Source organism: Zootoca vivipara, chromosome 4 (genome assembly GCF_963506605.1).
Source record: "Zootoca vivipara chromosome 4, rZooViv1.1, whole genome shotgun sequence".
NCBI classification, from domain to species: domain Eukaryota; kingdom Metazoa; phylum Chordata; class Lepidosauria; order Squamata; family Lacertidae; genus Zootoca; species Zootoca vivipara.
Genome location: NC_083279.1, coordinates 78,808,810 through 78,826,322, shown reverse-complemented (window position 1 = coordinate 78,826,322; position 17,513 = coordinate 78,808,810). Strand labels below are relative to the sequence as shown.

Sequence of the window (17,513 nt, the reverse complement as noted above, 5' to 3'; positions counted from 1 at the left end):
GCCTATAAGCAGCATAACCGCATGAAGGGTTGTAACCTGAGTGAATGGTCCTATCACTAAGTCAAAGGTTTTCATCCTTTTATTCCAATTCACTTTACCCAACAAAGGTGTTCCAAGTTTTGCTTCCTTCGATGTTTTAAAACATATTCCTCTTTTCAGGGTGAAGCATATTAAAGCAGCCTGAGTTTTGTTTCCTTCTCACTTTCATTTGCAAATTTGCTCCTAGTTTACATAATGTGGCAGCTACATCGTACCAACGGAAGGGTGATACATGTTCTGAGTGAAATGAAATGTGCCCCTTCTTCATCTGCTTATTTTAAGTAGTCTGCACTCTAGAATAAAATACAATGTATTCAAATTTGGCAAGGAACTGAATGACAATATTGTCCCCTATCATCCTTCCTGGCTTTCAGGATGTTTACTAATGTATTAATGCTGTGCAAATGCTGTCTTACATATTTAATTTCATGATCTGCCTCAGTGACTCTCTTTTTCCCCGCCCAAAGGTTTTAAGACAGTCATTATTAACTAGGGCTCTGCAAGCTCCGCCCCATTCCACCCCAACCCAATTTTGGGCTGAATTTGGAGATTTAGCCCCGATTCACCCACAAACAAATCAACCCAGACGCAACCCAAATCCAGAAATACACACCTGTATTTTTCTACTCCAATAATTAACCAACATGGTCCCACTGAGCATGCTCCAGCACTCAATGAGGTGTTTTAGTTGTGGGTTTTCTGTTTGTACTTCTAGAAAGCTTAGTGTTCCCCCAGTCATCCCCCCCTTTTTTCATGTATGGGTGACGCCATTTTGGCTGCATAAGGACCCACCACTTGGAAAATAAACCAACCCCTGCTACATAGGACTCTGAACTTGTTTTACCAGGGCTCCTTTTTAAGTGTGGTTCATCTCCTCTCTGTTTCCATAAACAATGAGTGAAACATCTATGTCAAGCAAGAAGATATGTATTTATGTTACACAACTAGTAATCATTCCTTGCTTGGGATTTAAAATGGGAGAGCACATATGACCTGAGAAACACTAAGAATTGCTCTGTGAAGATATATGAACTAAGAACCTTGAGCTCCCATTCTTAGAACCCCAATGGAGATCAAAATTATGAGTTCATTACAACATTTAAAAAGTATCTAATTCGCAAAACATCTTAAACGTAGTTCTTACCTCTTTCCACATAATATTCTGCCACATCCCATTTCTTAAAACTGGAAGAACAAGGAAAAAAATAAAACTGCATCTTTCTTTCTCTCTCTTAAAAAAAAAGAAATTATCACATATTAATGTGTTCCCTATCACTGATCGGTCTATGAGTCATTGTTTACTCTAAAAAGAAAGTAGAGGGGGGAGGCTCAGAAGACCCTGACATCTCCCCAAAATGCTCTACAAGCAAGTTTTAATGCTACAGCTTTCTTTTTTCATCGGGTTGGCAACTGGGGGTCAAGCAGAACTCCCCCATGGACCAGATTTGTTCTAGCAGTTGCTGAAACAATCCCAAATTCTTCCATTAATGTGAAGTTCTAAGTGGCCGCATTTGTATGGTTTAGCATTGTGAGAATAAGCCTAGCTTATCCCCGCCCCTGCAACTCCCCATGTCTTTGTCAGTGTGACTACGAAAAGCACATTGGAAACTTCCAGTTTAGAACTAACCACAGTTCGTATGTCCTCCATACATCCACCGAAAAATTAAGACAGCTTCATAAACTATGGGTTGAAGCTGGCTTCTTCCCATTAACCATCGTTAAAATGAACCATAGTCTGGCCTTGCTTGCACATGCTAAACCATGACTAAGGCTATCCATGGTTAATGTTAGCAATCGTCTATAAAACTTAGTTAAAGCTGAGGCATCACACAATCACTTAAACCTCACAAATACATCACAAAACAGTTAACTACACCAGCAAGAGGAGCTGAGTCTTGAGAGTGGCTTGACTATTTTGCTGTTCTTCACTAGTGACTCTGTAGTTTTGGGATAATGACAACTCCTTAGCCATAGTTAAGGAGGAGGCCCAGTCGATGTGTAACACTAAACCAAGATTAATGTTAGCCAAGGTTGACAAACCAACTAAAAACTTTGGTTAGTGAGTAACCTTTCACAATATTTCACAAACCATACTTAGGTAGCCAGGGTAGGTTCACACATAACATTGAGCCATGGTTTAGCGTTATGTGTATACCAGACCCAGAAAGCTATAGTTGATTTAAAAAATCACAGGGGAAAGTTTCTGAATGCCAGATCCAAGCTGCACCAGAGGAGGAGGAGGCCCAGAAGGGGAGGAGGCTTGTTCTCATAACAAGCTCAAGATAACCTGTCATTATTTCAGATAAATCTACAACATTAAAAAGAGGGGAGGGGAATGGGCACTGAATTTTGACCCATAAAGTACGCTTTAAATTAAAGAAAGAAAGAAAACCTGATGTTCTGCCAAAACCTCAGCAAAGTCAATACTGTGCATTTTAATTTAAAAACGGGAGCTTTCAAGTAATTGTATAAACCAGTGTAATTATTTCTCTCTCAGATATGGATTGCCACTGCTAAAATCACTTAAGGGAACGGATCTAAATATACTCAGGCAGCTCATCATATACAATATACGGTTCTATGCAATTATACACCACGGTGGTGCTTGAGACGAGTGCGGTGACTGCATTGTCACTGATTGCTCCAACCCAATTGATGCCTATTTGTACCTTTGTGTAATTAGAGGCAATGGGGCTGTGTGAAATGAGGCAGAACACGGCATTAATCACTCAGTCGAAATAAAGCATTTCTCATTTTCATTTATTTAGATTTGAATCTGCCATTGCCCATGACAATACAGCAAATAAGACAAAGGAACAGGAACACAAATGATGAATATAGCAATTAAAGCGGGATAAGGCACGTTCTTGCAGAATTGATAATGACGATAATGCAATGTTGTTTAGTGCCCCCTTGACGCAGTGTAATCAGGTACCACTTATAATAATTAGGCAAAAGGTAAAACTTCCCATCATTACTAATTACCAACATGTGGCATCTAAACAATTATATACTTCCTCCCAATTCTTTCTCCTGCAGGTTATATTGGAATTTAGTCATAAATCACAAATTATTGAAACCAAAATTAATCCTTGACCCACTTTGCACATCACAGTAAACCGTAGCTGCTGGCTTTCTATAAATGCTTTTATCTGGACAACAATTCCATTTCCTACTAACATATGGAAGGAAGGAAAAATGATCCTTAGCTTAGCGCTGCCTCCAAAAGTTCAAGTAAATCATGAGCAGTGAGCCAAAAACAAACCTTTGCTACAGATCGTGGTTTATTGAGAGCGAAATAAACCATAATCCCTAGTTTGGACATAATGCTAACCAACAGATCATACAGTAGTTTGTGACTTCTGCATACGAGTGGGATGGAGCAACACAGCCCAGCTCAGAACATGTGCAGTAAAACAATTAATGATGGTTTGCTGAAATGTGTGAACTGGGACATTCTCTAACCTCGCAGTTTACCTTTGAGATTGCCTTATGCAGTATATACCCACCTGACCACTCTGAACTTCAGAACCAGCACAGTTGCATTATATTAGTTCTGCATTTGTATGAAATCCATCTTTTAGTGTGGCAGCACCTACACCTTGGAGCTCCCCGCCTATTGCAATCAGATGGCCATCTTCACTACACTCTTTTTAGTGCCTGTTAAAAACAGGCAAGTTTATCCAGACATGCAGAATGCTGGCATGTGTTTGATTTTCCCCCCCTCATTGCCGATTTTAATTGTTGTTGTTTTCTACTGTTTTCAATAGTTGCTTTAACTGTCTTTTACTGATAATTTCATTTTTTCCTTTTCGTGAATCGCTTTGAGGGCTTGTATTTTTACAATCAAGCAGCATATACACTTCGTGAAATAAATGAAATAATAAATAAGACAATCAGGTTGTGACTCCCCCCCCCCCGGTGTGCACTTTATTAAAAAATAAAAATAAAAGACAACCTTACCCACTGTTTTCTTTTTGTTCACCGTACTGTCAGCCTTGTGTCTTTTCTATTGGGAAGTCAAAGTACAAACATTTTAGTTGGAGAAACTCTGTGAAAAGTGATCTGTGCACCCAAAAGGCTAAAGCAAAGGAACCGAGAGACAAGACCATTTCTATTATGCTTGACATTTTCCTTAGTGTGCAAAATACAGAACTTTACCAGTTGCATCAAGTTCCAAAATGTACCAAGGCCTTCCAACTCTCTAATGGGCTGACCAGCAAATGCACACACAATGAATCTTTGTTCTTGCAAGGTGCTTTTGCTAAGAGCTCCACCTGCTTCCTATTATCCTGATAAGTCTTACAACACCTTGCAAGACAAGTTAATATCATTATCCCCATACTATAGAGAGTGGAATGAGGATGGGGGTGGGGGAGTCACTACTTTGTGGAGGCAACTGGGAAAAGTTCGCACCTTTGGCTTCAAATAGCTGGAAGGGGCCACAGGTCAGAGGCAGAGCATCCAATGCTTTGCATGCAGAAGGTCCCAGGTTCAAATCTTGGCACCGCCAGAGAACCCTGTGTGAAATCCTGAACAGCCACTGCCAGTCCCTGTAGAAGATACTGAACTAGATGGACAAATGGTCTAACTCAGTATAAAGCAGCTTCCTATGTTACTGCAAATGTAAATAGCCTTAAATATCCCCCCCCCAGGCCATAGTGCAACCAAGAACTGTAAAGCAAGACAGCGCTGGAAACTGTTATAAAACTAACAGATTACAGTAATTTTCACCCACCACTCTCAATAGCCCTCTTAGGGTGCATAGTATTTTCCAATCCTTATTCCATTTATCCACACAACAGCCCTATGATTTAGGTCAATAATGCTACTATTTTACAGATGGGAACCAAGGCGAAGATAAGGTAGGCTGCTAAAGGCCACCTAATAACTTCAATGAACCACTATCCGAATCCACTCTCCCATGTCTCCAGCATTATGGACCATTCCTGGCCTGTGTCTAGCAGGCAAACGTTTCCAAATTTAGCTCTTCTACCTTCTACCAACCAAGGGAGCGGCTTTGAGCCATGTCTAACGCATGGTATATTGAAACAAAATTTAAAAATTAAAATTCTTCCAATAGCACCTTTGTCATTGGTATATTGCTTCGCCTATACATTTTAGATAAAATGAAATAAAAATGCAACTTTGTGCCAGTAATTCCAAGACTGTGCAGACACTGTGGAGCCCTGAGCAGAAACTTCTGAAAGGACGGATTATTTCAGTGGCATAACTTCATCAGTGTTCGATAGAAACGGGGCTTTAAAGGTCTGTCTCAAGGTAAAGCTGAAATGTTTTGTCTGCAAAGAAATGCCAAATGAATTTGGCTAGGATCCAAAGGGACACATGGGGCGTTTCTGTCTGCACAGCGGCTTGAAAACCTCTTGTTGAGGAAGGCTCTGTTACAGCTACAGTTTCAATTCTCTTTGATGGATGTCTGTGATGAAGTGATTAGTTTTGTTTGCTGCACTTCTCTATCCATTTCCCCCCTCCAAATAAATTAGCTGAATTGTGGTTCCCAGGAGGTCACCTCCCTCCAGGCAACGTACAGGGCCAGGTCTGCTAAATTTTAGCACTACGACTGCACCACGTTAGGAACAAAGGAGGCTGCCTTATCAAAGGTCAGACAAGGCTTCTCTAACCCAGAGCGTCTAGATGTTTTGAACTACAACCAGCATAATGCCGGTGGTCAACAAAAGAGGTTTAAAGACTCTCTCAAGACGAATCTTTAAAAATGTAGTATAAACACTGACAACTGGGAAACACTGGCCTGCGAGCGCTTCAGTTGGAGAGCAGCCTTTACCAAAGGTGTCATCACTTGCACTTTGAAGAAGCTCAAGCTCAGGACGAAAGGGAGAAACATGCTAAGAGGAAGGCACGCTTGGCAAGTGATCACCAAAGAAGAAGCTACAAGTGATCACCAAAGAAGAAGAAACTACAACACCCATCAATCCCACACAGCAAACTCAATGGAATCAGATGATGGAAGTTGTAGTCCAAAGTTTCGGGACGATACCAGGTTGGGTAAGGCTGTCCACCTAGCAAAGCCTCATCTGTTCAGACCAGGCATCCCCAAACTTCGACCCTCCAGTTGTTTTGGACTACAATTCCCATCATCCCTGACCACTGGTCCTGTTAGCTAGGGATCATGGGAGTTGTAGGCCAAAACATCTGGAGGGCCGCAGTTTGGGGATGCCTGGTTCAGACTGACAAAAGCTCTCCAGGGTCTCAGGCAAAGGCCCTTCTCATCAACTGCAACCTGATCTATTTTTTAACTGGAGGCACCAGGATTGAACCTAGAACTTTCTACATACAAAGCGAGAGCTATTTTTCAGCCCTCCACCATGTCCCTGCAAACCATTATCTGGGCACCACGCATCAGGCTTGGTCACTGGCCACAGCAGTAAGTGCAAGTGATGAAACATTGCTCTGGGAGGCACTAAGAACTGGCAGCTCTAGCACCGATTTCTGGGGCAAGGTCGTACCCCGGTGGACCTGCTGTGGCCAAAAGATTCAGAAGCAGAGCGGCAACTGGAACACCTGAAAGCAGATGTGAAATGTGTGCACACTTTTGCATAGCAACTCACAGGGCAGGGTTCAACTAAGTTGTTCCGTAGCATGGAACAAGGTCCAAAAAAGCCACAGGGCTTTCCCCCTGTGCACCCCTTGCATTTGCTCTGGAGGGTTGGGGGGAAGCCCAGGACACGTTTAAGGGGTAAGCAGAGGGGACGAGAAAAGTCTTGTTGTCTAAGTGGACCTCTTTCCCCATGTGCACAAGTCCTTCAGAGCTTTGTTGAATCCCACCCACTTTTATGTTGTTGTATTTCAGATGTGTTGTCAGAACTTTGGTAATTAGGCAGGTCATATGTCAGATGGACTGCAAGAAGATCAAACCTATCCATTCTGAAGGAAATCAGCCCTGAGTGCTCACCGGAAGGACAGATCGTGAAGCTGAGGCTCCAATACTTTGGCCACCTCATGAGAAGAGAAGACTCCCTGGAAAAGACCCTGATGTTGGGAAAGATTGAGGGCACTAGGAGAAGGGGACGACAGAGAACGAGATGGTTGGACAGTGTTCTCGAAGCTACGAGCATGAGTTTGACCAAACTGCGGGAGGCAGTGGAAGACAGGAGTGCCTGGCGTGCTATGGTCCATGGGGTCACGAAGAGTCGGACATGACTAAACGTCTAAACAACAACAATGTCAGAGTTCATATAACCAAGCAGTGCTGTCCATTAAGACTACAGACCCTCATAGACTCACCTATCAGTAAATCCCACTGAACTCAGTTGGGCTTATCTCGGAATATAAAATTAAGCTTTGTAACAACAGAAGACCCCTGATGAATCAGAGGCCAGGTGCTCATCTAATCCAGTATCCGCTTACAGTCTGATGGAATGGCCACTTCTAGGTAGATGAGTTGAGAGAGAGAGTCAAAGGCCTGATTTCCTGCTCACCCTCTGCTCTTAGCACATTTGTTCTTCTTGTACGGTTTTGTAATGATTCTGGGTGCAATGGCAGGGTGGAATTAAATATCAGGAAACTACATAAATAACTAATATATCCTGATGCACAACTGGTGTCCTTTGAATGCAAGGTGTCCACAGGTGTCTCTATAGCAGGCATCCCCAAACTGCGGCCCTCCAGATGTTTTAGCCTACAACTCCCATGATCCCTAGCTAACAGGACCAGTGGTCAGGGATGATGTGAATTGTAGTCCAAAACATCTGGAGGGCCGAAGTTTGGGGATGCCTGCTCTATAGGCTCCTGCCCCATACACACAAATGTCTCTTGCATGGCACATCTAAGTTTCAAAGGATCGGAGGAACATTGGTTAGAAAAGACAGAGAAGTGCCTTATACTAAGTCAACCCATTGGCTCATCTAGCTCAGTGCTGCCTGCACTGACTGGCAGTGACTCTCCAGTATTTCAAAGAGGAGTCTCTCCCTGCCTGGAAATGCAAGGAATTGAACCTGGGACCTTCTGCATGCAAAACAGATGCTCTGCCACTGAGCTACGATGCTACCCCTCCAACAATAGATGATTGGCCTATTTCATCCAAATGCCCAACGTATACTCACATAGTCTTCAATAATCTCCTTGATGCCAGCAACCGTGAGAATAAATAGCAGTGGCACCAAGGTGGTATATCTTCCAGTTGGTGAGACATCTGGAATTTGCTGAAAAGGGGAAAAATAATTTTAATTTAAAAAAAGTTACTAGAACATGGCTATGACCAATGTTTTCTCCTACTGGGAAAGTACTGAGAGAGAAAAGCCAAAATTCCTGAGGCCATTTGCTAAATGAAAAGCAACTTCTGGAGTGAGGAACTTGTAGTTGAAAGGTGAGCAGGGAGGGTAATTTAAATCTATTCTTCACCTGCTGCTTCTCTACTCCAAATTGTGACCCTTTCTCTACCGCTTTTCTTCCGCGGGATTCCAAATACAGAAGGAAATATGGTCTGGTGGGGTGATTTAGAGTAGAGAACGACTGGGCAATGCAAGGGTGAAGCATCTCTTCCCCCTTGGTGCTTCTCCAGTCTAAATTCCCTTGTCTTGAACTTTTTGTTTCTAAAAACCAGTGTTATGGCTCTACAACACAAATGTGGTGCGATGCGTCACTAGCCTCTGAAACTAGGGCCTAACCTAGCAAGCTGCATTGAACTGCATGGGCTCAGGACTCAGATCTCTGTTAAGGGACACAAAGGGTGTGCAACACTGACCCCTTTCCACTGGCAAACAATACAAAGGCTCCTGACTGAAGCAACCCAGGATCATTTCAAATACACGCTGGCTTTCTCCTTTTGTGTGGTCAATAGGCCTCCGAGACCCTAAGCTGGAGAACACATCCTCCAGGTCTAGGTTTAGTTAAAGCTGCCCTTGGTTCCATCTCTGTTCTGATACTCTTACATATGGGGGTAGACAACATGTTAGCCTCCATCGTTGTTCAACTGGAACTCCCATCAGTCCCAGCCAGCATGGCCGAGGGTGATGGGAGTTGTAGTCCAGCAACATGAGGAAAGGCATGATGTTGGAAGCCCTTAGCACAGAACAGCAGCCTGAAAGCATTTGCTGTTAATCACTCCCATGGATTTTATGGAGCATGAGCATGTCATGCAATGATGGGGTCCACAGTTTGGAGGTTTCATCATTGCTGTAGGAAAGATATGCCCAGAACATTCATTTGTAATTATATTAAATGGAGTGACAAATGTGGTCAGTTTAATTTCGCAACAGAGGCCTACCTGCAGTAAGGCAATGAAGAGGAAGAAAGCATTAGCAGCTTTTCTGATCTGCTCATACAAGAATCGAGGTAGAAATGTCACCACGCTGTACTTGGCTGTGCTGTAAGTTTTCAGAAACAAAAAAGGAAATAAATGAAGACTTTGTTTAAATTGAGATGTCTAGCAAAGTAATAAAATACCCAGTATGATTACTGTAACACACAGCCAACAAATTGATTCAGTAACTGCAGCAGGGCCTTCTCAAGCAGGTCAGGCGCCCTGGCGCTGAGGCGCGGAGATTGCTCCGGCGCCCCCGTCCTCGCAGCACGCAGCATGGCTTCCGCGCAGCTTCGCCACGCAGCGCCACGCACCATCCGGGACTACACCTAGAGCCAGGCCTGAACTGCAGCAACATTGTATTCCATATATCAAAACTCTGCTGGTTTCCACAAATTCTGGAGACCTGATTATCAGAACCAGCAATGGTTTTTTTGTGATCCAAATGCAGTGGTACCTCTACTTACGAATAACTCTACTTACAAATGTTTCTACTTACGAATGGAGCTCCGTCCGCCATCTTGGATGCGGTTTAGATAGGATTTTTTTCTACTTACGAATTTTTAGATAGGGTTGCTTCGACTTACGAATTTTTTCTCCCAAGGCATTCCTATGGGATTCGACTTACACTTTTTTTCAACTTACGAATGTGCGTTCGGAACGCATCAAATTCATAAGTAGAGGTACCACTGTGCTCTGAAAATCTATTACTGTATTGATTTACAAGAAAACTTCAGTACCATGGACAGTTCTCTATGGATTGCATGCCATTAAGTCCTACTCGGAGTAAACTCACTGAAATTAATCAGAATCACAGAATTGTAAAGCTGGAAGGCAACCCATGTGTCATCCAGTCCAACCCCCTGCAATGCAGGAATCTCAGCAAAAACTGAAAATGGACCCAAGTTCACCATGACTTTTAATGATAATGGACCTTCTCTGAGTATGATTGGCACTGGATCGAACTCTATGAGATTATTTTAGCTTCAGGTTATGCTGCTGAAAATAGCACATCTGTGTCAAGTTCTCCCCTTCCACCTCTAAATAAATTGTATTGACATTGTATTGCCAATAACTTGTTTTTAAAGGAGCAAATAGTTTATTCTGCAAAGACACCCATGGTATTGTCATTAGCAGCTATAATGCTGCAGCATCATTATGGGTGGGAATGCATGGGGCATTGGAGCACAGATTAAAGCGCAGTAAGAGTAAAGAAGAGGAAGGAAAAGAATATACTGAGAAGAAGGTGCCAAGGAAATAAAATGGCATTGAAACAATGCAAATACATGTGCAATGAATATTTGTTTATGTATCATTTAACACAGTCGCACACAGCTTAATAAGATGGTCTCCAAGCAGTTTAAAGAACAAACATGCACAACACCACTCACCCTGCTAACACATGTCCATCACACCCAAATTCTGCCTTGCAATTCATCCACGCAAATCATCCAGTAACAACTACTTGTTCAATAGCACTCAACCCATTCTACTCCCACTAAACTTGTTAACAATTTAATATATCGCCTTCATCCATGCATGTTCCTGTACAACCAGGGTTCCCCGCTTCCTTCATCTGAAGACCAGCTCTGGAGCTGCATTCCACTCTGAGCACGGAGGGCATCGGACCCTCCTCTTAAGTGAAGAGGAATGCCTTGAAAGTGTGATCGCTCTAATCTGAGATTGCGCTCATTCCTTCTTATCTTCAGCCCTCCGTTTCCCTCCCAAATAGCACCAACGATTCTGCTGCATCATCTATAAATAACGAACAGGTGGGTTTGTTCTTCAGCTGATGTATGATATCTGAACCCTGGAAGAGAGGGAGGCACTTAAATGTTGTTATTTAAGGCACAGATTCATTTGTTTCCCTGCTTCATACTTGACACCCTCGACATATGCCAATTTCGCCAGCCTCCTTTACCAATGTAAGATCAGCTCTCCAAAGGAAGCTTCCCATGTGTTGTGGCTATACACACATACTTGGGCAGATGTTGTTCAGAGCACAAGCACAATCATTCCCCAGAGTATAAATGGAACTTTCCGTATCGCAGCACATAAAGACGCAATGATATCTAGCATACAATGATATCTAGCTAGCTGAATCATGGCAATGTAGAAGCTCTGTTTACAAAACAATAGGGGAAACCCATAAAAGAGAAATGCTGAGTGTTGGGGTGGCTAGTAATAAAGGCTATTAATACTGTAGTCAGCTTTATCCCACTGCTCATAGCTTCCCTCTCTATAGGAACTTCCAGTATCCAGCCTCTGATATCTCAGCGTTTTATCAGGCTGATATCAGATCAATCAGATTAGTATAATAGGGTGCTTAAAAGTATTTATTTAAATTATTAATGCCCCACTTTTTCTTCAAATGCCTCAAGGCAGTTTTTCAAAAATAGTAAACACACACACAAACTGCAAACAGCAATATATAAAAGGAATACAGTCATAACTTGGTTGACGAACGCCTTAGCTGTTGAACGTTTTGGCTTCCGAACGCCACAAACCCGTGAGTGTGTGTTCTGGTTTGCAAATGTTCTTTTGGAAGCCAAACATCTGGTAGGGCTTCTGCTGCTTCTGATTGGCTGCAGGAAACTTCTGCAGCCAATCGGAAGCCCCGCATTGGAAGTAGAACGTTTTGGAAGTCGAACGGACTTCCGGAACAGATTCCGTTTGACTTCCAAAGTACGACTGTAAAAAAGAATAAGAATAAAAGTCAGAAATAAAACAGTTTAAAACAGATGTGGGAAACATGTTTGGCCCTCTAGATGTTGTTGGACTACAATGCCCATCACCCTGACCATTCTTCATGCTCACTGGGGCTGATGGAAATTGGAGTCCAACATTGGGAGGGCTGCAAGTTCCAACTCACTGCATTAAACGATAATTCCTGTATTTTGTTGTTGTTTAGTCGTGTCCGACTCTTCGTGACCCCATGGACCATAGCACGCCAGGCACTCCTGTCTTGCACTGCCTCCCGCAGTTTTGTCAAACTCATGTTCGTAGCTTCGAGAACACTGTCCAACCATCTCGTCCTCTGCCGTCCCCTTCTCCTAGTGCCCTCAATCTTTCCCAACATCAGGGTCTTTTCCAAGGATTCTTCTCTTCTCATGAGGTGGCCAAAGTATTTGAGCCTCAGCTTCAGGATCTGTCCTTCCAGTGAGCACTCAGGGCTGATTTCCTTAAGAATGGATAGGTTTGATCTTCTTGCAGTCCATGGGACTCTCAAGAGTCTCCTCCAGCACCATAATTCAAAAGCATCAATTCTTCGGCGATCAGCCTTCTTTATGGTCCAGCTCTCACTTCCATACATCACTACTGGGAAAACCATAGCTTTAACTATACGGACCTTTGTAGGCAAGGTGATGTCTCTGCTTTTTAAGATGCTATCTAGGTTTGTCATTGCTTTTCTCCCAAGAAGCAGGCGTCTTTTAATTTCGTGACTGCTGTCACCATCTGCGGTGATCAAGGAGCCCAAGAAAGTAAAATCTCTCACTGCCTCCATTTCTTCCCCTTCTATTTGCCAGGAGGTGATGGGACCAGTGGCCATGATCTTGGTTTTTTTGATGTTGAGCTTCAGACCATATTTTGCGCTCTCCTCTTTCACCCTCATTAAAAGGTTCTTTAATTCCTCCTCACTTTCTGCCATCAAGGTTGTGTCATCTGCATATCTGAGGTTGTTGATATTTCTTCCGGCAATCTTAATTCCGGCTTGGGATTTATCTAGTCCAGCCTCTCGCATGATGAATTCTCCTGTATTTTACTAGCAATAATTTGCTCCATTTTCATAATCCATCCCTGGTTTAAAAGCAATTGCAATAGAAAGCTTCTTCTCTTTTAAGTAAAATGAAATATTATTAATGGTTTCATTATTTAAAAAAATTAACACGAAAGCAGCATTAAAAAAAACTAGTTATGCAATAAGAACTGCACATAGTTATGGCTGGCAAGGAATTAAAATCCAGTCTATACCAAGGGCCATGTCAATCATAATATTAAAATAGAAATGAAAAGCTGAATACTGTAGATCACTAGCAAGAAAGCTACATAGATTGTGAGTAACCTTAGGCAACCATGAGAGAAAAACTGCAAGGAAATCAGAACGAGGACATAAGTGTTGTGCTTAAAAAGTGGGGGAAATCTTAGATTAGAGACACAGGCCCATCTAGTCCAGCATCCTGTTCTCACAGTGGCCAACCAGATGCCTACAGGAATCCTGCATGGTACAACACTTTCCTCACTTGTAATTCCCAGCATCTGGTATACAGTTCCCTGGGAAGAGTATTAAACCACTCTGAAAATTGTAGCTGTGGGAGGGGAATAGGGGTCTCTTGTTGGCTCTCAGCACCCTTAGCAAACTACCATTTCCAGGATTCATTGGGGGAAACCATGACTGGTGGTATCACAGTGTTTTAAGTACATGGTGTGAATGTGGTCCTAGAAGCATATGCATATCAGCAGGGGCATCTGTGAGGTTAATGAGCACTACCTTGTACACCCAACTTGGTACAGGGAAATTGGGGAAGGAGCCAGGTAAATCAGGATGGGAGCTAGTTGTAGCCATTGGGATTCCAGTTTGCCACCCCTAGTTTAAATAACAGGACACCATCAGCTCCAACTTCTATTTATTGCCTATTCATCTGGGGTATTAACCGGTATGTCAACAGTAGAGCATTTTCCCTCATCCTTTCTGTCCAACTGATGATTGTGGAGGGGTGGGGAGGGTGGGTTATTAAAAATACTGGTGACATGTTTTAGCCAAGAGTCATTTACGATATACGCTGCACCGCACAGAAGTGGCATAATAATATATGAACAGAATTTCAAAAGACCGCCAGCCAAGAGAACAGCCTTGGAAACATTTTGCTGCCTGGCTCAAAACACAGTGTGTTTTCACAACTACTCAAATAATAATTCTGGATCGTTTATATATCATAACCAGTACGTCAAGGCCGCTTCAGATTCTGTATGGCAACTACTGCTGCTCTGAATTGAGCTGTATGGCAGCTGTTGCTGTAAGTAAGGTGAGACACATACGATACGTACAGGAACATAGGAATCGGCCTTACACGAGTCAGAACTACTATTCTGGCTAACCAGATGTTGCTGGACTACAGCTCCCATGATCCCTGGCAACAGACCATGCTTCCAACTCTACAATTCTATGATTCTATGACTGGGGCTGATGGGAGTCCAACAACAACTTGTGGGGCTGGGGACGAAGTACAATATGGAAGTGGCTGGGCTGCTTCAGGTGTCAAGTTCCGGGGTCTGTGCACGCGCCCTAATTTTGAATGCTCCAGGTGAAAGAGAAAACCCCTTGCATTTAGTAAATTAGTACTTCAAAGAGGTAGTTGGAGCAACTGTCACTGGAGTCACTCATTTACTACATACAGAAAGCCTTTTGGGGCAAGAAGTAAGGTGTTTAGTTCGTAGGAGCTTTAATTTGTCTTAGTCTCATTTATCGCAAAATATGGCAGGTGTCCACTATTTGAACTTTCCAGACGTGAGTTCCGACAAGCTTCCCCAGCCAGATAAATGGACCTTTACTGTGTGTGTCTACTTGTTAGGGTTTTAGTCTTGTTTTAAGTGTCTTTGTTGCATTTGTGATTTTAACTGTTTTTAATTATCTAATGTGTAAATTCCCTGGAGACGGTGGTTTAGAAGGTGATTAATAAATTGGTGGTGGTGATAAAATGCATGCAGACCTGCTTTGCTGGCTGAGAAAGTCAGCCATGACAAAGCTTTGTCATTGCCAATAACTTATGCCCCCCCTTTTTTTTAAGAGAAGAGTAGCAAAAACATAAAGTTGGTTTTTTTAATGGAAGAATAAATAGCAGTGTTTGCAGAACTCTGAGGGGGCAGAAAACACAACTTCATATTTCATATATGAAATCAGAAGAGAGAAAGGGACAGAAGGAGAGGATTTTAAAGTGCTGGCTCCATATTCCAAGTACATATCTTACTAAGGATGGCAACTGAACAGCAAACAAAACAAAGCAACTCTGGGAGAAAATCAATCCCCCAGATTTCTATTTGAGAAGGTTGGTTAATCAAAAGCAGAAAGTAGCATTGCTTTTACCTTTCATTGGAACAGAAACCTAAGCAATAAAAATATAATTTTGAGGCTATTTTTCTGCACTGGCCTTCATTGCTGTTATCCAGAGGTAATGCTTGGCCTGCATTTTTATGGAACTTTTAATGCACAATGATAGCAAAACAATAAAGGCTTTACAAGGACGTATAAAGACCTGAAACAGCACATATATTTCCTCCTTGAAGACAAGCTGCAACAATGTGGGGAATGGGTTGTCTCTAGGAGCAAGCCTAGGGATAAATTGATGCAAGAGATTCATAATACGTTCTGAACCCATAAATATGTTGGGAAATGGGGGGCAGGAACCTAAGCAGGATTTGGGGGAGGAGGACAAGGCAGGGTCAGATCCAAAGCAGTTGGAGAAAGTCAGGACAATCAATCCCCAGTTAGCCAAAAAGTTCAGTGGGTGACCTTGGGCTGGTTTGCTATCCCTCAATGCAACCTACCTCACAGGACTGTTGCAAGGATAAAATGGGAAGGGGAGAAAAATGTATGCCTCACTGAGGCAGGATATAAGGATAATATATGCAGGGATTCGACGGCTGGCGTGAGGCACATCTCCACCTGCAGATAGGCCGCGGTTTGATCACTTGGGGGTGAGGCACACTTCCCCCCGCCCAGCAGGACACAGCCAGACCTTCGGGCGTGAGGCACACCTCTGCCCCCAGGCAAGCCGCAGTAGCCGTCTGCACGTCATGCCCTCACTCCCGCCTTTAGCTTTCTTAGTAGTCTACAGTGTCCTGTCTGTGACCTTTGCCTCCCTTTGGAAAGACATGGCTCACTTCCCACTTGGTAGGAACACAACGTGGTGGAGCAAGTCTCGCGGAATGCCAGAGGAAACATATGTGTCAGCTCATGATGTAAAAGCCCTAAAGGTCGGACTGTTCCTACACGTGTGCATTTGTGCTAATAAAAGGAGGCTCTGCCGAGCTTGCTTCAGCATGCTACGTGCACACAACCTCCTGACTCGTGTCTTCACTTCAATATATAAATACAGGGACAGCATGATAGCTAATGTTAAAGAAACAAGCACTGTGACAAATAGCAGCCGAAGGGGGGGGGATTTTGATCCCCCACCCTGTGCCACAGTACTGAACCTGATTTCCCTCCTGCCTCCCCAGTGGCTACTACTTACTAAAAAAGAAAAGGAAAAGGAAAGACAGAAGGACACATTTAACAGAGCACATCACTCGGACCTTTTGATAAAGATTGGTTACCCACTGCTTATGTAGGGACTATAACAGATGAAGCAGGACTTACTACATGGCAATATGGGGGGGGGGAAGCCTTGCTGGAAAGGAACCAGCCATAAGACACAGCAACTGATGCTACCCGTTACTACCTCCGTAGAAATCATCTATTTACACACAGTGCTTTTTTTTCTATAAAAAGAAATGTTGAGGGATACTTTCAGTTTGACGCAAGAAAATCACCGGGAAAGGAAATGAGGCTGCCATCGGAGGTAGCAATGGAACTGACAATTCACCGTGCTGTTCAATGGAACTGATGATTCACCATGCTAGAGAAGAAACTAAAAAAAATTAAATTTTTAGTTTCTTCTCTCGTTAGATTCACGAAATGTTTAGGGGTATGCGTACCCCTGCATACCCCCCCCCCAGAAAAAAAGCACTGCATTTACAAGTGAACCATCTTCCATGGAGCTGCATACAAAACAATATAGTTATTTCCTTCCCTTTCCACAAACTTTGATGCTAACAACAGTTCTGTAAGGTAGGCTAGGGAGCATGCCTGAGAGAGACGAACCCTGTGACCTTCACGACTGAAGGGATATTTTCGAACCCCTCTGAAGCAAAAGTTGTCAGCTTCCCGCATAGATCTATGCAGCCCCATCCATTGTAGTCCATTTGTTCTGTTACCACTGGTGATATAAGCAAGCCCATTGTCAAATAAATGCACTTAGGAAGACACTTGGAAGAAGAAAACATGTTGAGTCTTGTTGAGTCAATTGATTTGGTCCCTAGCCAAACCTTAGGAGTTTTACAATCCTCTTAGTTTTCACAAATGAAATCTCCTTCTAAAATCCAGAGAACCCTTTCTTTGGTTAGAAGGCATTCCAATGAAAAGCTAAACCTGTTG

At 43.0% G+C, this 17,513-nt stretch overlaps 1 protein-coding gene across 5 annotated transcripts in view; it reads right to left on the bottom strand.

Annotated features, from left to right (window-relative positions):
* The window catches only part of ATP8A2 (ATPase phospholipid transporting 8A2), a 333,748-nt gene that overhangs the window by 266,906 nt on the left and 49,329 nt on the right, over positions 1-17,513 (bottom strand). For 4 of the 5 annotated variants that reach the window (XM_060273822.1, XM_060273823.1, XM_060273824.1 and 1 more), the window contains exons 3-6: positions 9,284-9,383; positions 8,121-8,219; positions 4,003-4,048; positions 1,184-1,224 (exon numbers count right to left, since the gene is read on the bottom strand). In XM_060273822.1, coding sequence (XP_060129805.1) covers positions 1,184-1,224; positions 4,003-4,048; positions 8,121-8,219; positions 9,284-9,383 — 286 coding nt within the window. Of the gene's footprint in view, positions 1-1,183; positions 1,225-4,002; positions 4,049-8,120; positions 8,220-9,283; positions 9,384-17,513 lie in introns of those variants that run through there. The other variant, XM_060273826.1, reaches the window with a different exon arrangement.